This window comes from Pan paniscus, chromosome 16 (assembly GCF_029289425.2).
Source record: "Pan paniscus chromosome 16, NHGRI_mPanPan1-v2.0_pri, whole genome shotgun sequence".
NCBI lineage: Eukaryota > Metazoa > Chordata > Mammalia > Primates > Hominidae > Pan > Pan paniscus.
The window spans coordinates 8,679,848-8,698,551 of record NC_073265.2 but is presented as its reverse complement, the minus strand read 5'-3'; the positions used below and the strand labels follow the sequence as shown (position 1 = coordinate 8,698,551).

The 18,704-nt window shown below is 41.7% G+C and overlaps 1 protein-coding gene across 3 annotated transcripts in view; it reads right to left on the bottom strand.

The window, feature by feature from the left end:
- GABRB3 (gamma-aminobutyric acid type A receptor subunit beta3) overlaps positions 1-18,704 on the bottom strand; it is a 227,999-nt gene that overhangs the window by 33,461 nt on the left and 175,834 nt on the right. For all 3 annotated transcript variants that reach the window (XM_034938413.3, XM_034938412.3, XM_063596988.1), the window contains 2 exons: positions 6,582-6,664; positions 3,568-3,705 (listed from right to left, as the gene is read on the bottom strand). In XM_034938413.3, coding sequence (XP_034794304.1) covers positions 3,568-3,705; positions 6,582-6,664 — 221 coding nt within the window. The remainder of the gene's footprint in view (positions 1-3,567; positions 3,706-6,581; positions 6,665-18,704) is intronic.

Genomic DNA, 18,704 nt, shown 5'->3' with positions numbered 1-18,704 from the left:
GACATAGAGGCCATCAAGAAGGGGGCCACATTAAACCTCCTACAGCTTGGGTTGGTTATACTTACACAGAGAGTTTTGCTCAAGATGTACAGATAAACCAGACGGACTTATGCATGTTCAAAGACTGAGCCTGAACTCAGAATTACTCATACCCTAGAAAGTAGATGAAGCTTATCCTAGATTGCTAATGCCTCCAGCTGTCTAGTAGAAGCAAGCATAGATCCTCTCTAAAAGATACACCAAAAGAGCATTTCCAGCATGAAGCCTGAGAAGAAAATGAAATGCAACATACAGAAAGAAATGAGCAAGATAGGCAGGATATGATGACAAGATCGGGTACGTGTGTAATTGGGGTTCTAGAAGAAGAGAGAACGGGGCAGAGGCAGCCCTTGAAGAGATGATGGCCAGTGATGCTCCAAACCCTCAGACACACATCCAACCAGAGATTCAAGAAGGTCCATAAACTCCAAGAAGGGCCAGGTGCAGTGACTCACAACTGCAATCCCAGCACTTTGGGAGGCTGAGGCAGGCAGATCACTTGAGGTCAGGAGTTCGAGACCAGCCTGGCCAACACAGCAAAACCCCGTCTCTACTAAAAATACAAAATTTAGCCAGGCATGGTGGCATGTGCTTGCAATTCCAGCTACTAGGGAGGCTGAGGCAGGAGAATCGCTTGAACCCAGGAGGCAGAGGTTGCTGTGAGAGGAAATCGTGCCACTGCACTCCAGCCTGGGTGACGGAGTGAGACTTTGTCTGAAAAAAACAAACAAAACAAACAAAAAACTCCAAGAAGAATAATCACAGAGAAAGCTGCAACTTGGTACATCATAATAATGCCCATGAAAACCAAAAACAAAGAGAAAAATCACAAAGTCATCTGCAGGGGGAGAAAAACAAGTTACAGTCGTGCCCCTCGTAACGACCTGTAAGTCAATGGACAGGGTCCCATAAGATTATAGGGGAGCTGAAAAATTCCTACCGCCTGGTGACATCATAGTCTGGTCCTAACAAACTTTCAGAGTGTTTGTTCTTTTCTAGCTCCCCCCAACACCTTTTTTCTGGGGAGACAGCATCTTGCAGGCTGGACTGCACTGGTACAATCATAGCTCACTGCAGCCTCAAACTCCTGGGTTCAAGCAATCCTCCCACTTCAGCCTCCTGAATAGCTGGGACCACAGATGCTGCCACCGTGGCCTGACTAAATCTTTTATTTTTTATAGTGATGAGGTCTCACTGTGTTTCACAAGCTGGGCAGGAACCCCTGGCCTCAACTGACCCTCTTGCCTTGATCTCCCAAAGCGTTGGGATTACAGGTGTGAACCACTGTGCCCAGCCTCTAATCCCCTTTTTCGGGAATACTCTCTCAGGCTAGAAAGTCCTTCAATCTTGTTTACTAGTCACATTCTTATTAATTCAGAATACTTGTGGAAAGGAAAATAAATTAGGATAACATTTAATATTAAAATATCTTTAGAACACTGCAACTTATGCCATTTCTTCATGCACAGGTGAATTAGAATAACTTTAAAGCGCAAGCTTTTGAAAGTTGGGAGATTTTGTAACTGACTGATGTGGAGCTCTTGCGCTACACCCAGTAAATGCAGGACTCAGTATGTGCTGGAAGGAAGACATGATACTGCATTCTGATAGCCCCATGGGTCTGTGAATAGTTTAAGTGTTCTGCCACATACCTGTAGTGCCTATTTTCTCCAGACATTTTTAGGATGTGTTCTACCACATACAGACTGAAAAGAAAGATGGGGATTGCACCTGGAGGAAGGTGGTTCTAAGTGCTTTCAAGTTAGTGGATTCAGGAAGTCATTCTAAGTGGCTGTGGTCCCCCACGGAAGCAGCATACCCTCTACAAACACCTCACCTGGCTTTCTAATGAGGCTGCATGAAAATGCAGTAAGAAATCCTCATAGCAGCACCCTCATGGCCATTTCTGCAACTTTCTAGGCAAAGGCTGCGTGGGCAGGATTACTCCACAGTGAGTGTGCTAGCCTCTGTTCTGAGCAGACCTTTAGCTCCTACCACTCAGGGCATGGTACACTTTGAAACCCAGTTTTAGAAGTAACATAGCATTTTTTTCAATGCCTCACAGGCCAACGTTCTTGGTTGTGGACACTATTTCTTAATGATAAGCCCAAGTTCCTGCTGGCTCTCATTTCTCCCTGAGGTAAACCTCTCAGTGCGTCTTCTCCGGAGAATGCAGGGACATCTGCAAGAGCTCTTGAGGTGGAGGATAAAGTGGCACTGCATAAAAAAAGGATCTGATTGGTGTCTTAAAAATTCAGGCTTTTACATCTACTTATCATGTACTTTGGCTCTTAGGGGCTGGGGTGGAGAGGAGGGAACGTTGCTGGTGACCTTGACTGATCAATTACTTACTCAGTGACAACTGCCACACACCCAGGACACATTGGGCATTACTCAAGATGGGGGTGGGGAGAGGATGAACCACGCATGACTGACGCAGGTCCCTCCTCAGGGAGGTGTGCCCTTGCAGATGCAGGCACCATGAGCTGTGAGCAGAGCTGGAAGGTGGTCAGTACTGCCCTGTGGAGATGCACCCCAGCCACTTAATCCAGCCTGGGGGGCTGTGCCGGGTCAAGCAGGTTGAAAAGGCTTCCCAGAGGAAGTAGCGCCAGATGAAGCCTAAGAATGAGTCAGAGCTAGCCACATGAAGGCGAAGCTGGTGGCCATGGGTCAGGAGCATTCAACCAACCCATTCACTGGCTTCATGGTTGTCATCACAGGACTGGGGTCAATTTTTATGCACTCTTTGTTCAAGCTACATGAACAGCTCTGCCTTCTCTTAGCATTTTCAACCCAGAGTTGGTGATCTCTGAAATGCTTTACATTTTACAAAGCACTTTCATTTATTATACCAATTACAATGCATAGCATTCAGTAAGCACAGTCAGCACTGCACACTGCAAAATATACATTTAGTAATTTAGTAAAAACCTGTGCAAGAACAGACTGAGGAGCAGAAGACGCCATCTCAATCTTGGGGCAGTTGATATAAAGATGACAAGGAAACCCAGGCTAAGGCAACCTTCATCAGGTAACATCAGGAGAAGATGACCATGTCTAATGGGGCAAGGCGGACTGGAGGTGGCGCAAGTTCCTGGACCACTAAGGCTGGCTGCTAACCCCAGTGGAGCGAAGGCAGCTTACTCTTGGGAGGAGAACAGCACCTACCTCCTCTGGTCATCCTCTTTCCTTCCTCTTCCTTCCTGCCTCCAAGGTCATCAATGACCTGTTGTCTGCCCAAGGATGGGAGATTCTTATGTTATCAAACATTGATTGGTGAAATTCATCCTCGGTCTTTTCAATAACCAGTCCCAGAGAGCATCTTCTTCTCAGGTGAGCCTTCCTCCCCATCAAAGCCTATCACTCTCCTTTAGATACAGAGAGGAGGGGTGTGTGTGATGTGTGAATGATAACAGCACTCCTTCGGATGATCCTGTGCTGTGAGTCTATGGCAGCACATTTTGTCACTCTAGTCACGCCCATGGAGCCAGTGCCCCTGAAGGGACTATAAGTGGATGCAGGACTCACCTGTGGCGAAGACAACATTCCTCGAGACCAGACGGTGCTCCACGATGGAGAACTGCGGGAGCTCGATCCTTTCCACTCCGGTAACAGCCTTGTCCCCGCCTCGCCAGTAAAACTCAATGTCATCCGTGGTGTAGCCATCTGCCAAGAGAGAAGCAGGGAGACAGCAAACATCACCATTTCATATAAATGCACGGCTAAATAAACTATCATTAACATGGAGGTTGCGGCTCTGCTATGTTTTGAGTAGATTTGCTTAATGTGCTTGCCTAGGGGAAGTGTCATCAAAGAACTAACTCTCCAATATTCTCATGTGACTGCTGCCATTTTATTTGTACCAGGTTGGTACTGAAAAGTCGAGAAGCTGGGGAGAATGGGTGCTCTGACCAGAGTTCTATTTGCGAAGTGTAACTTCAGAGCTGACCCAGACACCACACAGAGATGAATTTAACTGCAATGAATAAGATAGTTTTAAGAGAATGAGAATTGAAGTATGAAGAATTCCAGAAAGGCATACTCCTCTCAAGAGCTTCTGAGAGAGTTCAAAGTTCAAATACTGAAGGTGAATTTCACCAATCAGTGGTTGATTACATGAGGTAAGCTCAGAGCAAAAGGAATGTTCTCCTTGGCATATTTGGATGGTTTTATCAGCTCTTCCTGGCCATGAAGTTTGCCAACCTTAGAAATGCCTGTTCTTGGGATATTCCTGACCCTTAGAGATGGGCATAGGTGGTCTCATCAGAAAGAACAGTGGTCGTTAGCTGGATTATAGCTCCAAATCCAGCTTTAGCACAGTGCTCATATTTACAGGGTGATTAACCATGGCTTCTTGAGGATGAGTAAGTGGGGCAATAGGTGCATTCTTACTTGTAACACCCAGGAGTCTCCTAAAACATTAGGTCAACTTTGTCAATAAGATCATTTAAAGCAGAGATTGGGAGAACAATATTATCTCAATATAAAAGACTTTTTAATTTGAACATAAAATATAAGAAAAAATATTCACTCAATATTTAATGTTAGTCAAACAAATGGACCAAAGCTGTAGGGTGGGGAAGAGTTGCTCCCCACAGCTAATGCCACCTTCCTGGTCCTACCTACTCTCCTCTCTTTAATAAAACATGCATCTTTCCACATGGTAAGTGGCAGACTCTACTTAGAACCTGCAAATGCTTCCTAGTGAAATTATTAATAGCAAAACAAGTACAAACTCCTTACAAGAACCTCAAGAACCTACAGGCCTGACCCCTGGGCCTTCAGCCCTCCTTTCTCATTCACCCAGCCAGGCCTCACTGGTCTCTTATTGCAGCTCAGACCAGCGTGCTCTGCCCAGAGCTCCTGGGTCCTGTGCAGGGACACACCTCCAGATCTTCACATAGCTCATTCTTTCCCACATTTGCATCTTGGCTGAAATAAAACCTTTTGCAGAAGCCTTCCCTGGCATTCCATCTCACAGGCAACCTCGCAATCACTCACTATGCTTTTATCAGACTTTACTTTCTTCAAAGCACTACCACTATTTGATTTTGGTCTAATGGCTTCCTGTCTTTTGTGGATTATAAGCTCCACAAAGGCAGGTGTTTTGTCTGTCATCTCTAAATATCCCTTTGCTTACAACCGTGCCTACATAGAGTTAATGTCCAGTAAGTATTTGTTGGATAAACTTTGGGTTGATGAATTTGCCCTCAAGTGTGGAAATAAAGACACCATTTTTCTTTTATCTATTCCCAATATGGAGACATGTGTAGTCAGACCAGAAGAAAATCAGGAGAATCCCTTCTTCCACTCAAATGATTAAACCATGATTCTCTGCAGAGAAGGGACCTCACACATGGAGAGAACCTCTTCTACAGCAGATCTTCCTGCTCATCATACACCGCTGCCCATACACCACAGCGGCAGAGTCCTCTCTCTCAGGAGTCATGCACTGTGTGACTTGACAGTTGAAATAGGAGCTGCTGCCTTACTTAGATTCCAAATTGGCCTTCCTGAAACTTCCTCCACTGGAGTTGTGCCCTCACTGGATCTGTGCTCTCTGGCCACACTGAAGCCAGTTAACTTCTTAAGATCATCCTTCAAATACTGGGAAATCATCTTTTCCCTGAGCCTTCTGTCCTCTAAGGTAAAAGTCCCCAGAGAATTCAACTATGCATCACTTGACATGGCTTTATGTCTTTCTTATTCTGTGAAAGCACAGCTCTCGGAAAACACGACAGTGATGTAGGGTGGAAGTGAGGGGCACCATGGGGCCAGCCTCACCCAGGATCTACACTAGCCTACCACCAGTGCAGTTTCTCAATATGTTCATTCACAAAGACATTCGCTTCTTACCACAATTGTTTCAAGTGGGACTGCAAAGTCAAAGTCATTTATCCCCCTAAAATTCAGTATAAATATTGACAAGCCTAAATCCAATTGAGACTAGTTATAAACCAGTTCATAATAGGCCAAGATAAGCAACAACAAAAACCATATCCTGATATGCCAGGAGGTGTAGTTTAGGTAGCAGGAGGGTCATTGTTAGATGTTATGGATGCAGCTCTCATCTCTCATATAGGAGTACTCAATGCTGAATTATCAATAAAGCATCTGAATACTACTCAAATTGAAGAAAATTGCCGAGATGCAGAAATAGCCTGCTTGTCAAGCCGAGTTCCTGATGGGAAATGAGTTTTACTCTGACCGCCCAGGGTCCCAGCAGTGCAGCCACTCATGAGTGATGAAGCATATTGTAGGAAAATAGCATCTCGGTGTTTGCTCTCCTCTCACTGAAAGGACTGAAATGAGGGGCATTTGTTTTCTTCTATTTCAGCACAGCAAACAGACTCTCTTAATCAGATTAGAATGAAGAACTCTTTTATACTGAGTCTCTCTCTCTCTCTGTGTTTCTCTCTCTGTGTCTTCCCCTCTTTCTATGTCAAAAAAATTATGGATGCCTTGAAAAAAGATGCTAAATAATGACAAAAGGATCAAAAGTACAAATAGGAGGAGAAAGAAACACAGATACGGATACACACAGCTTTCAATTTCCAGAGTGCAGTTCTGCTCGTCCAGGGGGTATCTCCTGAGGTCCATCATGCATGCTGCTGTCGTGGTGATTCTGAAATACACAGGGTGAGGGAAGACATTAAAGAAGGGCTGAGAAATGTATCAGGGAGACTGCTCTTAGATAAACGAGTAAGCCCCTGTGGGAACCCTGCCCAAAGTACGCCTGGCTAAACATCATTCACTATATATAGAGAGAAACTTGAGTAAATAAGAAACTCTTTTCAGCATAATATAGACCAGATTTATCAAGAAAAAAAAAACACAAAACTTTATTTTATTATATATTTTTAATCATTTATTTTTTGATTGACATAAAAATTGTATACGTTTGTAATATACAGCATGATGTTTTGAAATATATATACACTGTGAAATAGTTAAATTGAGGTAATTAACAAATGTATTGTATCACCTATTTTTTTTTTTTTGATCGGAGTCTTGCTCTGTCGCCCAGGCTGGAGTGCACTGGCACGATCTCAGATCACTGCAAGCTCCAACTCCCAGGTTCACGCCGTTCTCCTGCCTCAGCCTCCCGAGTAGCTGGGACTACAGGCGCCCGCCACCAGGCCCAGCTAATTTTTTTGTATTTTTTAGTACAGACGGGGTTTCACCGTGTTAGCCAGGATGGTCTCGACCTCCTGACCTCGTGATCCGCCTGCCTCGGCCTCCCAAAGTGCTGAGATTACAGGCGTGAGCCACCGCACCTGGCCTGTATCACCCATTTAGCTCTTTTTGTGTGTAACGAAAATGCAAAATCTACCCTCTTGCAATTTTTGAGTATACAGCACTTTGTTATTAGCTATAGTCACCATATTGTACCAAAAACTTACTAGGTCTTATTGACTTTGGATAATCAGTGGCAGAGAAAGGGGTTTCCAAGGGAGTTCTTACCTTCAATTTTTGTTTCTCTTCTTGTCTATAGGCTCTCTAGCCTCTCTAGTACAGACAGAGCCTATGTGTGGGACACCACCAATTAGGTTAAGACTGAGGTCTTTGACTATCCAAGGGAAGTGTTAAAGTAGCTACAGATACACTTTGAAACTCTAAACCTCACCTCTGCTTCTTTCTATTTTATTATAGTTGTCTGTTGGGCTGGATTCTGCTATTACAGAAATTTTTTTACTGTGTGATCATCTATCTTTTCAAAACAAATATTTGGCTCCTATTTTATCAATTATGAACCAAAATTGGGTGGGTTAAGTTCTCTTGGGGCTAGCTAAAGCCATGGAAATAATTGCTTCCCAAAAGCAGTTAAGGCTCCACCATGCAATGGTTAAGCCAACCCTACACTGAGAAACAATACTTCTAGAAATGTCAAGTCCATTTCCTACTCTGCCTGCAGCCTTCTCTTAGGGAGACCAACTTACTCACAGCTGCTTCTTTGAAAATGCAACTATTAGGGTTATTATATTTTACACTACATATCTCTAGAACCCCACCCTTTCCCCACCACTGTCAAAGGTGACTGGACTGTGGTGGGTTCCTGAGTCAAAGACAGCAAGCCATTAGTGGGTGAGAGATACATGACATGGCCTGAGTTGAAAGGCAGAGTGAAGCTAAAGAGACTCTCTTCCATAGGAATGAATTGAACAGTAAAGATAAGAGTGGAAGTGCATCTGCAAGGCCATGGTTTACAGGCTTGTGATGCTGTTTTCAAACTGGAGAGCAAAGGATGAGAAAGCATCATAGAGGGAGAGAAGGTACAGCAAGTAGAGTTGAGGTTGCAGTCGTAGTTGTGCCCCAGGCCACAGCGGGTGGCCTTGCTGAATGTGTGCTCCACCTCTCCAGGGAGCAGCTTCTGAAAGCCTGTGCAGGAGTTGTGTAACTGGCAGTCCTGGCTATGCCCATTCAGTGATGGGGAGTAAGAATGAAAATGTGAGAATGCTTTCTCCTGAGATCCCTAGAGTCACCTTCAATCCCCAGCTGTCCTTCAGGTTTCATCTTTCTTGAAGTCCAGTGTTGAGTTTTTTCTGAATGATCTTCATTATGAATATTCACAACAAACCTACTAATGCTGCAGGTAATGAGCAAGCCCGACTCTTACCAACAGATCCTAACCCAAACACCTGTAAAACACTAGACATGTGCCAATACTGATGGACTTGTGTCATTTACCCTAAACTCAGGTGATAAGGAAATAATGGAGTAAAGTATGTCCTTCCATTAGCATCTGGTTAAGCAAGCAGGTTGAGCAACATTCTACTTTCCAAAGATTGAGAGAAGCAGTGAGGGATAATGCCAACATATTTAGCACACAGGTCAATGCTTAATTTTTTATGCAAATAGCATGCATGCACCATGCAGACATCATCAATAAAATCCATACCAATGGTGAAAGTGTGTTCCTTCCAAATGTCATAACACTTCCCCTTATCCATGGAGTCAAGGAGTGCATTACATTCTGTGATCCCAAATCAACACATAGCTCTTTGGCATATTTTTCTACAGCATTTAACATTCTAGCCAACTGAAGTTCCAGACTCACACCTTTCAACTCTGGCATGTGTTATGGCAGATTGACAACCCAATAACCACACAAGATGCCTATAATGCAAAATTAGAATAGAGTTCTGCTAAAATTATGAATCTTTATGAAGAAGAAAAGAACCTTCACTGACAATGTTCAAATTTTTTAATTTTCTTTTTGTTTGTTTGTTTGTTTGTTTTTGCTACAGAGTCTTGCTCTGTCGCCCAGGCTTGAGTGCAGTGGCGCAATCTTGGCTCACTGCAAGCTCCATCTCCCAGGTTCACACCATTCTCCTGCCTCAGCCTCCCAAGTAGATGGGACTACAGGCGCCTGCCACCACGCCCAGCTAATTTTTTTGCATTTTTAGAAGAGACAGGGTTTCACTGTGTTAACCAGGATGGTCTCGATCTCCTGACCCCGATCCACCCGCCTTGGTCTCCTAAAGTGCTGGGATTACAGGCGTGAGCTACCGGGCCTGGCTTAATTTTCTTATATATTTTGGTACCTATTCACTTGAACTGAGTAAATGATTGAAATTACTGTTTTACTGTTTTCTTATTCACTTTTCAAACCACCCCTAACACACACACACACACACACACACACACACACACATAAACATGCCCAAATTGTCTGGGGACACCATGTGCAGTGGTCACATTATTGGAGGGAGAAGGGGAACCTGAGGCTAGAAGAATTGGTGACAGCATGCCCTTTTCCCACCAAGTACACCAAGTACAGTAGCTGTCCAGGTCTTCTCATTCTGTTATAATGCTGGCTATAAAATGGAGCCCCATTTCAGCGAGCTGAGATGGGGCCACTGCACTCCAGCCTGGGCGACAAAGTGAGTAAGACTCCATCTCAAAAAAAAAAAAAAAAAAAAAAGGGAGAGAGAAAGAGAAGAAGGAAATTCTGAAATTTGTGACAACATTGATGGAATTGGAGAACATTATGCTAAGTGAAATAAGTCAGGCCCAGAAAGACAAATATCACATTTTCACTTATTTGTGGAATTAAAACAATGAACTTATAGAAGTAGAGAGTAGAATGGTGGTGGCAGAAGCTGGAGGAGGGAAAATGGGGAGGTGATGAGCAAAGGGTAGACAATTTCAAACAGGGAGAATATGTTTTCTCTTTTCGTGCGTTCTATTGCAGAACATGGTGAATATAGTTAGCAGTAGAGTATTGTACATTTCAAATTGCTAAGTAAACTTCAAATGTTCTTGCCACAAAAAAATGTTAATAATTTGAGGTGATGGATATGTTAACTAGCTTGATTTAATTATTTCACATTAGATTCATAAATCGTAACATCATTTTGTGCCCCATACATTTTTCCGCCACGCAACTCCCTCTTCACAGAACCCATAAATCTATACAATTATACACTGTCAATTTACAATTAAAAAAATGGAGCCACTTTTTTCTTTTTATGTGAGGAATAAGGTAGACACATCTACTCACTACTTTTCTTTATTTGGAAGAAATACTCAGAAAACCCTCTCAGAGTGAAGAGTGAGGCACATGAGCTTGCTCTTGCTCATGCGGCAAAAGGTAACCATCAAGATAGAAGAAGTAGCTGAACAGCTGGGATAAAAAGGCAAAAAGAGAGAGAGTAGGGGTGGGGAGCAGAGCGATGAAGTAGGCTGTGGAGCAGGAGCATGCCCCTCCCTAAGCCACAAAATCCTCATCCAAGTTGGCTAAACTCATCATAGGCTGGGAGAGTGGGCCTTTTGAGTGAATCGACCCTGGGACGTTGCAGAAATCATCGAATGTGTGCTCCACCTCTCCAGGGAGCAGCTTCTCAAAGCTTGTGCAGGAGTTGTGTTAAGGTTGAGAAGGGTTACAGAAGGGTTGAGGAATTTCACAGACGGTAGAACTGAGAGTTCAAGCCTAGTGCACGGAGATCAACCAAGGGCAGATAGGCCACAGTGACATCTGGGCTCCACTTGTGTAATCCCCAACACTCACACACATGGTTTTATATTTTCCCTAATAAATATATATATTTTTCGTTCTGACAGAATAATTTAACCAACATCTAGTGCCACCTTCTCCAGCCCTCTGTGATCTGAGAATTCCACTGTTATTCCTAAGTGGTGAAGCTCAGCAATCGGAATCCAATAGGACTGGGTGAGGCTCTCTCAGTATTACTCTTCAGTAGGTTCCTTTTTTTTCTTTCGATTGTTTATGTTTTGTTTTATGATTGAGAGAAAGCAGTGCTTAGGGTCTCTGTGACTACGAGGTATGTTTCTGATAGAGAAGCAGAGGAAGATAATGGCCAAGTGACAGAAGACACGCCTGTGTCCAATATATCCTTTCTTTACAGTCATACTTTGAGAATGCTGAAAGTAGAGAGAAAAAACAAACAAAAAAGTCGACAAAGAGACAGAGGACTGAGGACTAGAGAACGGGACAACGTTACAGGGATGGTGCTAATTCATCATCTCAGGGCCCAGGACAACCACCAGTCATATCTGTACTTTATGGAACACCAGTTGAGCAGTTGCTCAGTGCCCAGTTCTGTGCCAAGTACTTCAATACACACGTGTTTACTCTCACAACAACCATATTATAGAGGTATTGTTATTATTATATCCATTGTGCAGATGAGTTAACCAAGGTTTGGAAAGAGTAAGCAGCTTGACCACGTTTTCCCAATGCCACTGGAAGGCAAATGCGGCATTCAGATCCAAGCAGTTTGAACCCTATGCTCTGCTACATCTATATTACCTCTTTTACCTTAAACATACAAGATACATTCAACTTTTAAAGGCCTACTCAGGAAATGAGAATCTTGTTTTGAATGAAGAGCAATAAGGTTGATAAATTTATGTAGACAGAGATATAAATATTGATACTTACACATATTATAGGCATATATATACATATATATTCATAATATTCTCATTAGATATGTCAAATTGGAAATATAATGAGTAAATGCAGAAAATAAATATTCTACGTGCTATTCCTACAGTAATTATAGTGACATTTAATGCAACAGCTTCCCACCCATTGTGGAATAGGGTCATTTATTAGATCATTCCTGCTTTTACAAATAATACATGTCTAAAGATATGATTAAGAATTAAAAGTATTAACATGTAAGAAATAAACTTGAAGTTGTAAGGAGAGCACTATCTCTAGTAAGTGTAAAATCATATTTTGAGATTCTGGTGACGCACTGTCTTTGGACGCTGTCTTCAGCTACCCTTACAGACCGTTCCCTGCACGCCTGAGTCAAGGATGTCAAGATCCACGGATGTCAGTGTGTTGAAGGGTTTTCATTTTGTCTCAGTTGTATTAAGCTTGTGAAATACTTTCTGGCATTAGCATTTCCATTTTTAAAATATTCACACATTGATAAATCATAATAAGGGCAGATGCAAACTCTTCATGAATTGCATAAATACAAACTTCTCTGCATAAGGACTGCTGTGTAAATGTTGCTGTCTGATGGTCAGGGACTTGCTCACTTCTGCAAACATTTGTCTGAAACATCTACCTGTTGACTTAGGTATAAAAGTGCTCCTTGTCAGTGTTGCTGGGAAAGGCTGGATATGGTCAGAGTCTGGGATTCATGCTTAGAGTGAATCCAGCAATGCACACAATCTCTTCCCCCATTTGTATGAATAGTTTTGATTCACTGTAAACACTGGAGAGAACAGATTAAAATGTCCATTGCAAGCACTGATTCTGATGTCCCTGGCTGGTCACTGTATGCCAAGGTCCTGGACCAGCTTTCTCAGAGAAGCTTCTGGTACTAAACAATCTTGGTCTCTATCTCTCCTCAGCTTCCTCCTTTTGAATGTTTTCATTACATTTCATTACACCTACAAATCAGAATGTCCATTATTTGTTAGCTTGCTGGCCCCTCACTCACCCCCAGGTGAGCCCACAAGAGCAGGACTTTATTGCTCCTGTCCACGGGTTATTGTATGCATTGAGGCTTTCTAGCTGATTGTTACACAGCACTCTTGCGGCAATAGATAACCAATACGATAGTCAACACAAGTAACTGCAAACACACAGAAGCATAAATTCTCTTATCGCTACGTAGGGATCACAACCTGATACTTCTGAGGAGTGTCATAAGATAGCAAAACCCTTAGCAAACAGCATTTTTCTAAAAGAGGGACATCTGTTTCTATATTGAAGCATAACTCCACTACCATTTAGGAATCCTAATTTTGGTGAATGAGTAGTCCCATCAGGCAAATGAGACAGGCCCAATGTACCTCCTCTTGATTTTCAAAGAATTTGGCAACACGCTACACAAAGCCGCAAACTGGCAATAGTGCTCAAGCCAGAACGAAAGGGGTATGCCAGATTCTAGAATACCTGAAAGAAAGGAACTGCCCAGAGGGTGGAATGAGAAGTTCTTAAGGACTACACCACAGGTTCAACCCTCTGAAGAGGAAGAGAGAAAACAGCTTGAAAGAATCACTAAAGTACTTTGAGTCACTCCAACTATCTGGATCTAATTATGGCACTTGGGGGTTTCACAATCTAGAACTGCATTGTCCAAAACAGTAACCACCAACCATGTGTGACTATTTATATCTACATTTAGAATTAATTATTTTAAATCAATTTAAATGAAATAATATTAAAAATGTAGCTCCTCCGATGTTCTAGTCACATATCAAGTGCTCAACAGCCCTCTGTGACTGGCTGGTAGCTACTGTACTATGCAGATTACGGACTACCCCCATTACCACAGAAAGCTCCATCAGACAGCACAAAAATAATAGCTTGCTATCTGTCTCTAGCCTCAGAGAACATGACTCCCTGGATGAATGTAGTTGGGGGGATATGGTCAAATGCATGGAACCCAGAGGCTTGAACGTAAGCTGTCACAGCTGGAGGAAGCCCTGCATGCTGGGGTAGAAAATGTCACTCAAGACTCTACCCAAAGTGTGTCTGATTTCAAGGTTTAGTTATAACTCAGCAGCCAGACAGAAAGACCTACCCTAATTAAGTGACAATTAGGCGTAACAAATGGGTCACCTTAACCTGACCTTCACATTTATATCCTAGAGGCTAGAGCCTCCAATATGAGAGTGAAACTGAAGTCAAGATCACCACATCCATATTGGCACTAGAAAGTCACTTTGTTTCTATGAATCTGTCCCACCAAAGCATAAACATTCTGAATAAAAGAAGAGATGTTCTATGAAAAGCAATAGAAGCATAGAAAAAGCTAAAGTTGAAAAATTTAGATGACCTGTGTCTGGTTACTAAATGTATGAGTGGATATGGCCTCTTTTCAAGAAGAACAGGGAGGCAAAAGAACATTCTGAAATGAAGGCATAGACAGAGAGAAGAAGCTGCAACACTGAGAGATGAATGCAAGAAATCCTAGCCACAAATGCCAAATTGAAATCTGTACTGAAGACAAGGGAATAGAATTAACATGGCTGAAAATCCTTTAACGGCATGGAAAGCTTCTTACATTTTAATGGGCACGTACGTTATTAAAGGACCTTATTAAAATTCGGATTCTGTCCCAGCACTTTGGGAGGCCGAGGAGGGTGGATCACAAGGTCAGGAGTTTGAGACCATCCTGGCTAACACGGTGAAACCCCATCTCTACTAAAAATACAAAAAATTAGCTGGGCATGGTGGCACATGCCTTTAGTCCCAGCTACTTGGGAGGCTGAGGCAGGAGAATTGCTTGGACCTGGGAGGTGGAGGTTACAGTGAGCTGAGATCACACCACTGCACTCCAGCCTGGGCAACAGAGTGAGACTCCGTCAAAAAAGAAAAAACAAAAAAAATCCAGATTCTGGAATTGGGTGGGTCTTTCATTCGAAATTCCCAGATAACATTCCCAGGTGATGCTGATGCTGGTCTGGATGACCCTATTTTGAGTAGAAAGGAGAGGGCAAACTTGTAAAACCTACTCAAAGGCAGAAGCTTTGAAAACAGAGGAGATGATAGATACTGAGGGGATAAAATGGATATGTAACTGAGATTTATTAGAGCAAGACCAAACAGCATCCAAATTAACAAATTAAACTTAAACATGAAACAATCAAAAAATTTTAATTAAAATACAATACACACAATATAAAATGTACCATTTTCGTGATTTTTAAGTATATAATTCAGTGCATTCACATTGGTGTGCAACCAACACTACTATCCATTTCCAGAACTTTTTCATCATCTCAAACAGAAACTCTGTACCTTTTAAACAATAACATCGATTACCCTAACCCCAGGCCCAGTAACCTGTTCACATACTGTCTCTATGAATTGACCTATTCTATGGGTCACCACACATAAGTGAAATCATATAAATGAAATATTTGTCTTTTTCTGCCTGGTTTAGTTCAATTACTATATTTTTTTCAAGGTTCACCCATGGTGTAGCATGTACAAGAATTTCATACAATTTTAAAACTGAAAAATATTCCATTATATGGATATACCATATTTTATTTATCCATTCATCTGTTGGCAGACATTTGGGTTGTTTCTACCTTTTGGCTACTATGAATAATCCCACTATAAACACTGGCGTAAAAATATCTGTTTGGGTCACTTCTTTTGTATATACCTAGAAGTGGAATTGTGGATCATATGTTAATTTTACGTTTAAATTTTGAGGAACCACCATACTGCTTTCCACAGTGACTGAATCATTTTAAATTCCCATCAGCAATCCCTAAGTGCCTATTTTTTCTTGATTTTGACAACATTTGTTCTTCTCATTTTAAAATATATATATATATAATAGCCATCCTAATGTGTGTGATGTAGTATCTCATTGTGGTTTAAGGAAATGCAAGTCAAAACCACAATGAAGTACTATATCACACACATTAGGATGGCTGTTGTCTTTTTTCCTATTTCCTTTAGTTCTTTGTCCATGTTTTCCCTTACCTCTTTGAATAAAGAGATTATTTAAAGTCTTTATCAAGTAAGTCCAATAATTAGATTTCTGCCAATTTATTTTGTTCCTTTGACTAAGCCATGTTTTCCTCTTTCTTTGTATGCTTTGTGATTTTTTTCCCCTGAAACTTGGGCATTTCATCATTATAATGCTGTCACTCTGAAATTCAGATTCTTTCCTTTGCCCAGGATTTGCTGCTTTTAACTTTATGAGTCCATTTATTTTGAATCATTTCAAAACTTTTTCTGAAAAGATTATTTCTTGTCAAGTTTAATCAGTGAAGTCTCTGTTGCTTTAGCTCATGTTTAGAGAATGTTTTAAATTTATTTATCTATGTATGTATTTGTCAGAGATGCGATCCCACTCTATTGCCTAGGCTGAGTGTAGTGGCATGACCACAGCTCACTGTAGCTTCAAACACCTGGGCTCAAGTGACCTTCCTGTGTTAGCCTCCCCAGTAGCTGGGACTACAGTCCTGCACCAACATGCCTGGCTAGATTTTTTCTTTATTATTATTTACTCATTTATTTGGTAGAGATGGGGTCTTGCCCAGGCTGGTCTAAAACTCATGGTCTCAACTGATACTCCCACCTCAGCCTCCTAAAGCACTAAGATTACACGCATGAGCCACCATGCCTGGAAAATGTTTTAACAAGAATTTCTTTAAGTGCCAAGAGCTGAAACAAACGAACAAAAAACACACAAACGAAAAAGAGAACAGCATTCTTTCTCAGTCTTTGCAGACTGCCTATGTGCTGGGGCACACTTTCCTCTAAGCCTAGGGATTGGCCAAAAGCAAAAATTGGAGGTTCCTTAGGACTTTTCTGAGCATACTTCTTGTCTAGGCATGTGCATGGAGTTTTAAGTACTTCTACATATGTGGCTGCTTTTGCATGACCTAATTTCTCTAAGAGTCTCATCCCAGCTTCTCTTTTGAGCCTTAGATGGTGTATTTTATAATTCCATCCAAAATCTCCCAACTCAGGCATCTTTAGGTTTGTCTTAACCCTGTAGCCTTAATGAGCACTGCCTGCCCCTTCTCTTACTTGCATTCTGAGTTAGGCAAAGCTGAGATGAACATCTTGCTTCAGTCCTTCAGGCATCCTCCAGACAGTTTAGAACATATGTACACAATAATTTGCAAATAAGATCTGCTCTGCTCCCTCTGGTAGGAGAGGGAGAACTGGGAACTAGGCTGCTGCCTGCTCAAAACCAAAACAATCCCTGCCCTAGGATATGGGTGGGGGAAACGGCAAGTGAAAAATGCCACAAAACTTTCCTATTGTTTTTAATATAGCTTTTTTCTTGATTGGGCATTTGACTGGTTACTGTGAGCCTTAAACTGATTTCCAGAGCTTCTACAAGGTTGGTTCAGACAGCTTCTAGTTTTTGTTTTGTTTTATTTTGATGTTTTTGTGAGGGGACAAGAGCTTGGAGCTTTTTAGTCTGCCACTTTGCTGATGTTACCATCCAAGTGGAGCCTAAAGCAACCCCATTTTGGATGGTAATCTGCCATTCTGACTTCTGATTAACCCCTGTTCCAGGAATGCCTCTAAGATTTCTACTTTTTCTACTGTTACCATAAATCTTGACTTTAGGTCAAAAGAGCCTGGGCCATAAATCTTGCCCTTAGGCAGATTCACACAGCATTCTTGCCTCTCCCTGAGAGGTCAACTTCGATTGTCCTATGCATTCCCTCCCTATGCTATATAAGCCCTGGATCTTGAGGGTAATGGTGTGAGGATCCACCATCTTGTCTCACTGCTGCCTGAGACAAAGACATGGCCCCTGTTCATAAGTTCTCATTAAATGTGTCTTTCTAACAAACTGGATTTGTCAGCCTCTTTCTTTAGCCTCTCAGCTTCCTCAGCCTTTGGGGGTAGGCGTGTACAGACCTGCCCACTGCAGAACAACCCAACATCAGGGTTGATCACGGCAGGAGAGGGAGGGTGTTTCCAAAGCAAGAGAAGGGTCTTTACAGGCAAGATAAGGAGGGTGTTTACAAAGATAGATAGGAATTTAGTGAATAGAATTATGATATAAAGTCTAAGCCTAGTTCTTTAGAAATATAAATAAAATAGATATTTCTTGATACGAACAAACACAGTTATAAATGAAAAAGGGAATGTAACAGTATGTTCTAAGAAGCTTAAAACATAAGAAAAAGCAATGTACATGTGCATGCTAATGATTAGAAAGGCCAAATAAAAATGACATCTTCCTGAAAAACATGAATTCTCATGGTTAATGCAAGCAGAAAACCTAGAGACCCATTAAGTATTGCAGAAACTGAAGCCCTGTGTGTCAGGGTGGAAAATGTTATTCAAGATCTTTTACAAAGTAGCATGCATTTATAAAACATTCCCCCCAAAAATATTTCATATAAATTATACATTTATGGGTAAACCTTTAAATACTTATAGGAATATCAACCCTTTCAGGTATAGAAATTTCCCATATAATATAATCCACTGCAGAACATAAAAAAAAGAGAGAAATCTACTTGATTCATGTTAGGACAAAACACACAAAAAAAGAAGACATATATAATCTGTTACTATATTTAAGAGACTGTATATGGTATATATCACAGATAAATGGGCGAGACAACCTTCATTAGTTCATTTTCTGTTGCTTGTAACACAATACATGAAATTGGATAATTTATAAGAAATGAAATTTCTTTCTTACAGTGATAGAGGTTGGTAAGTCCAAGGTAGA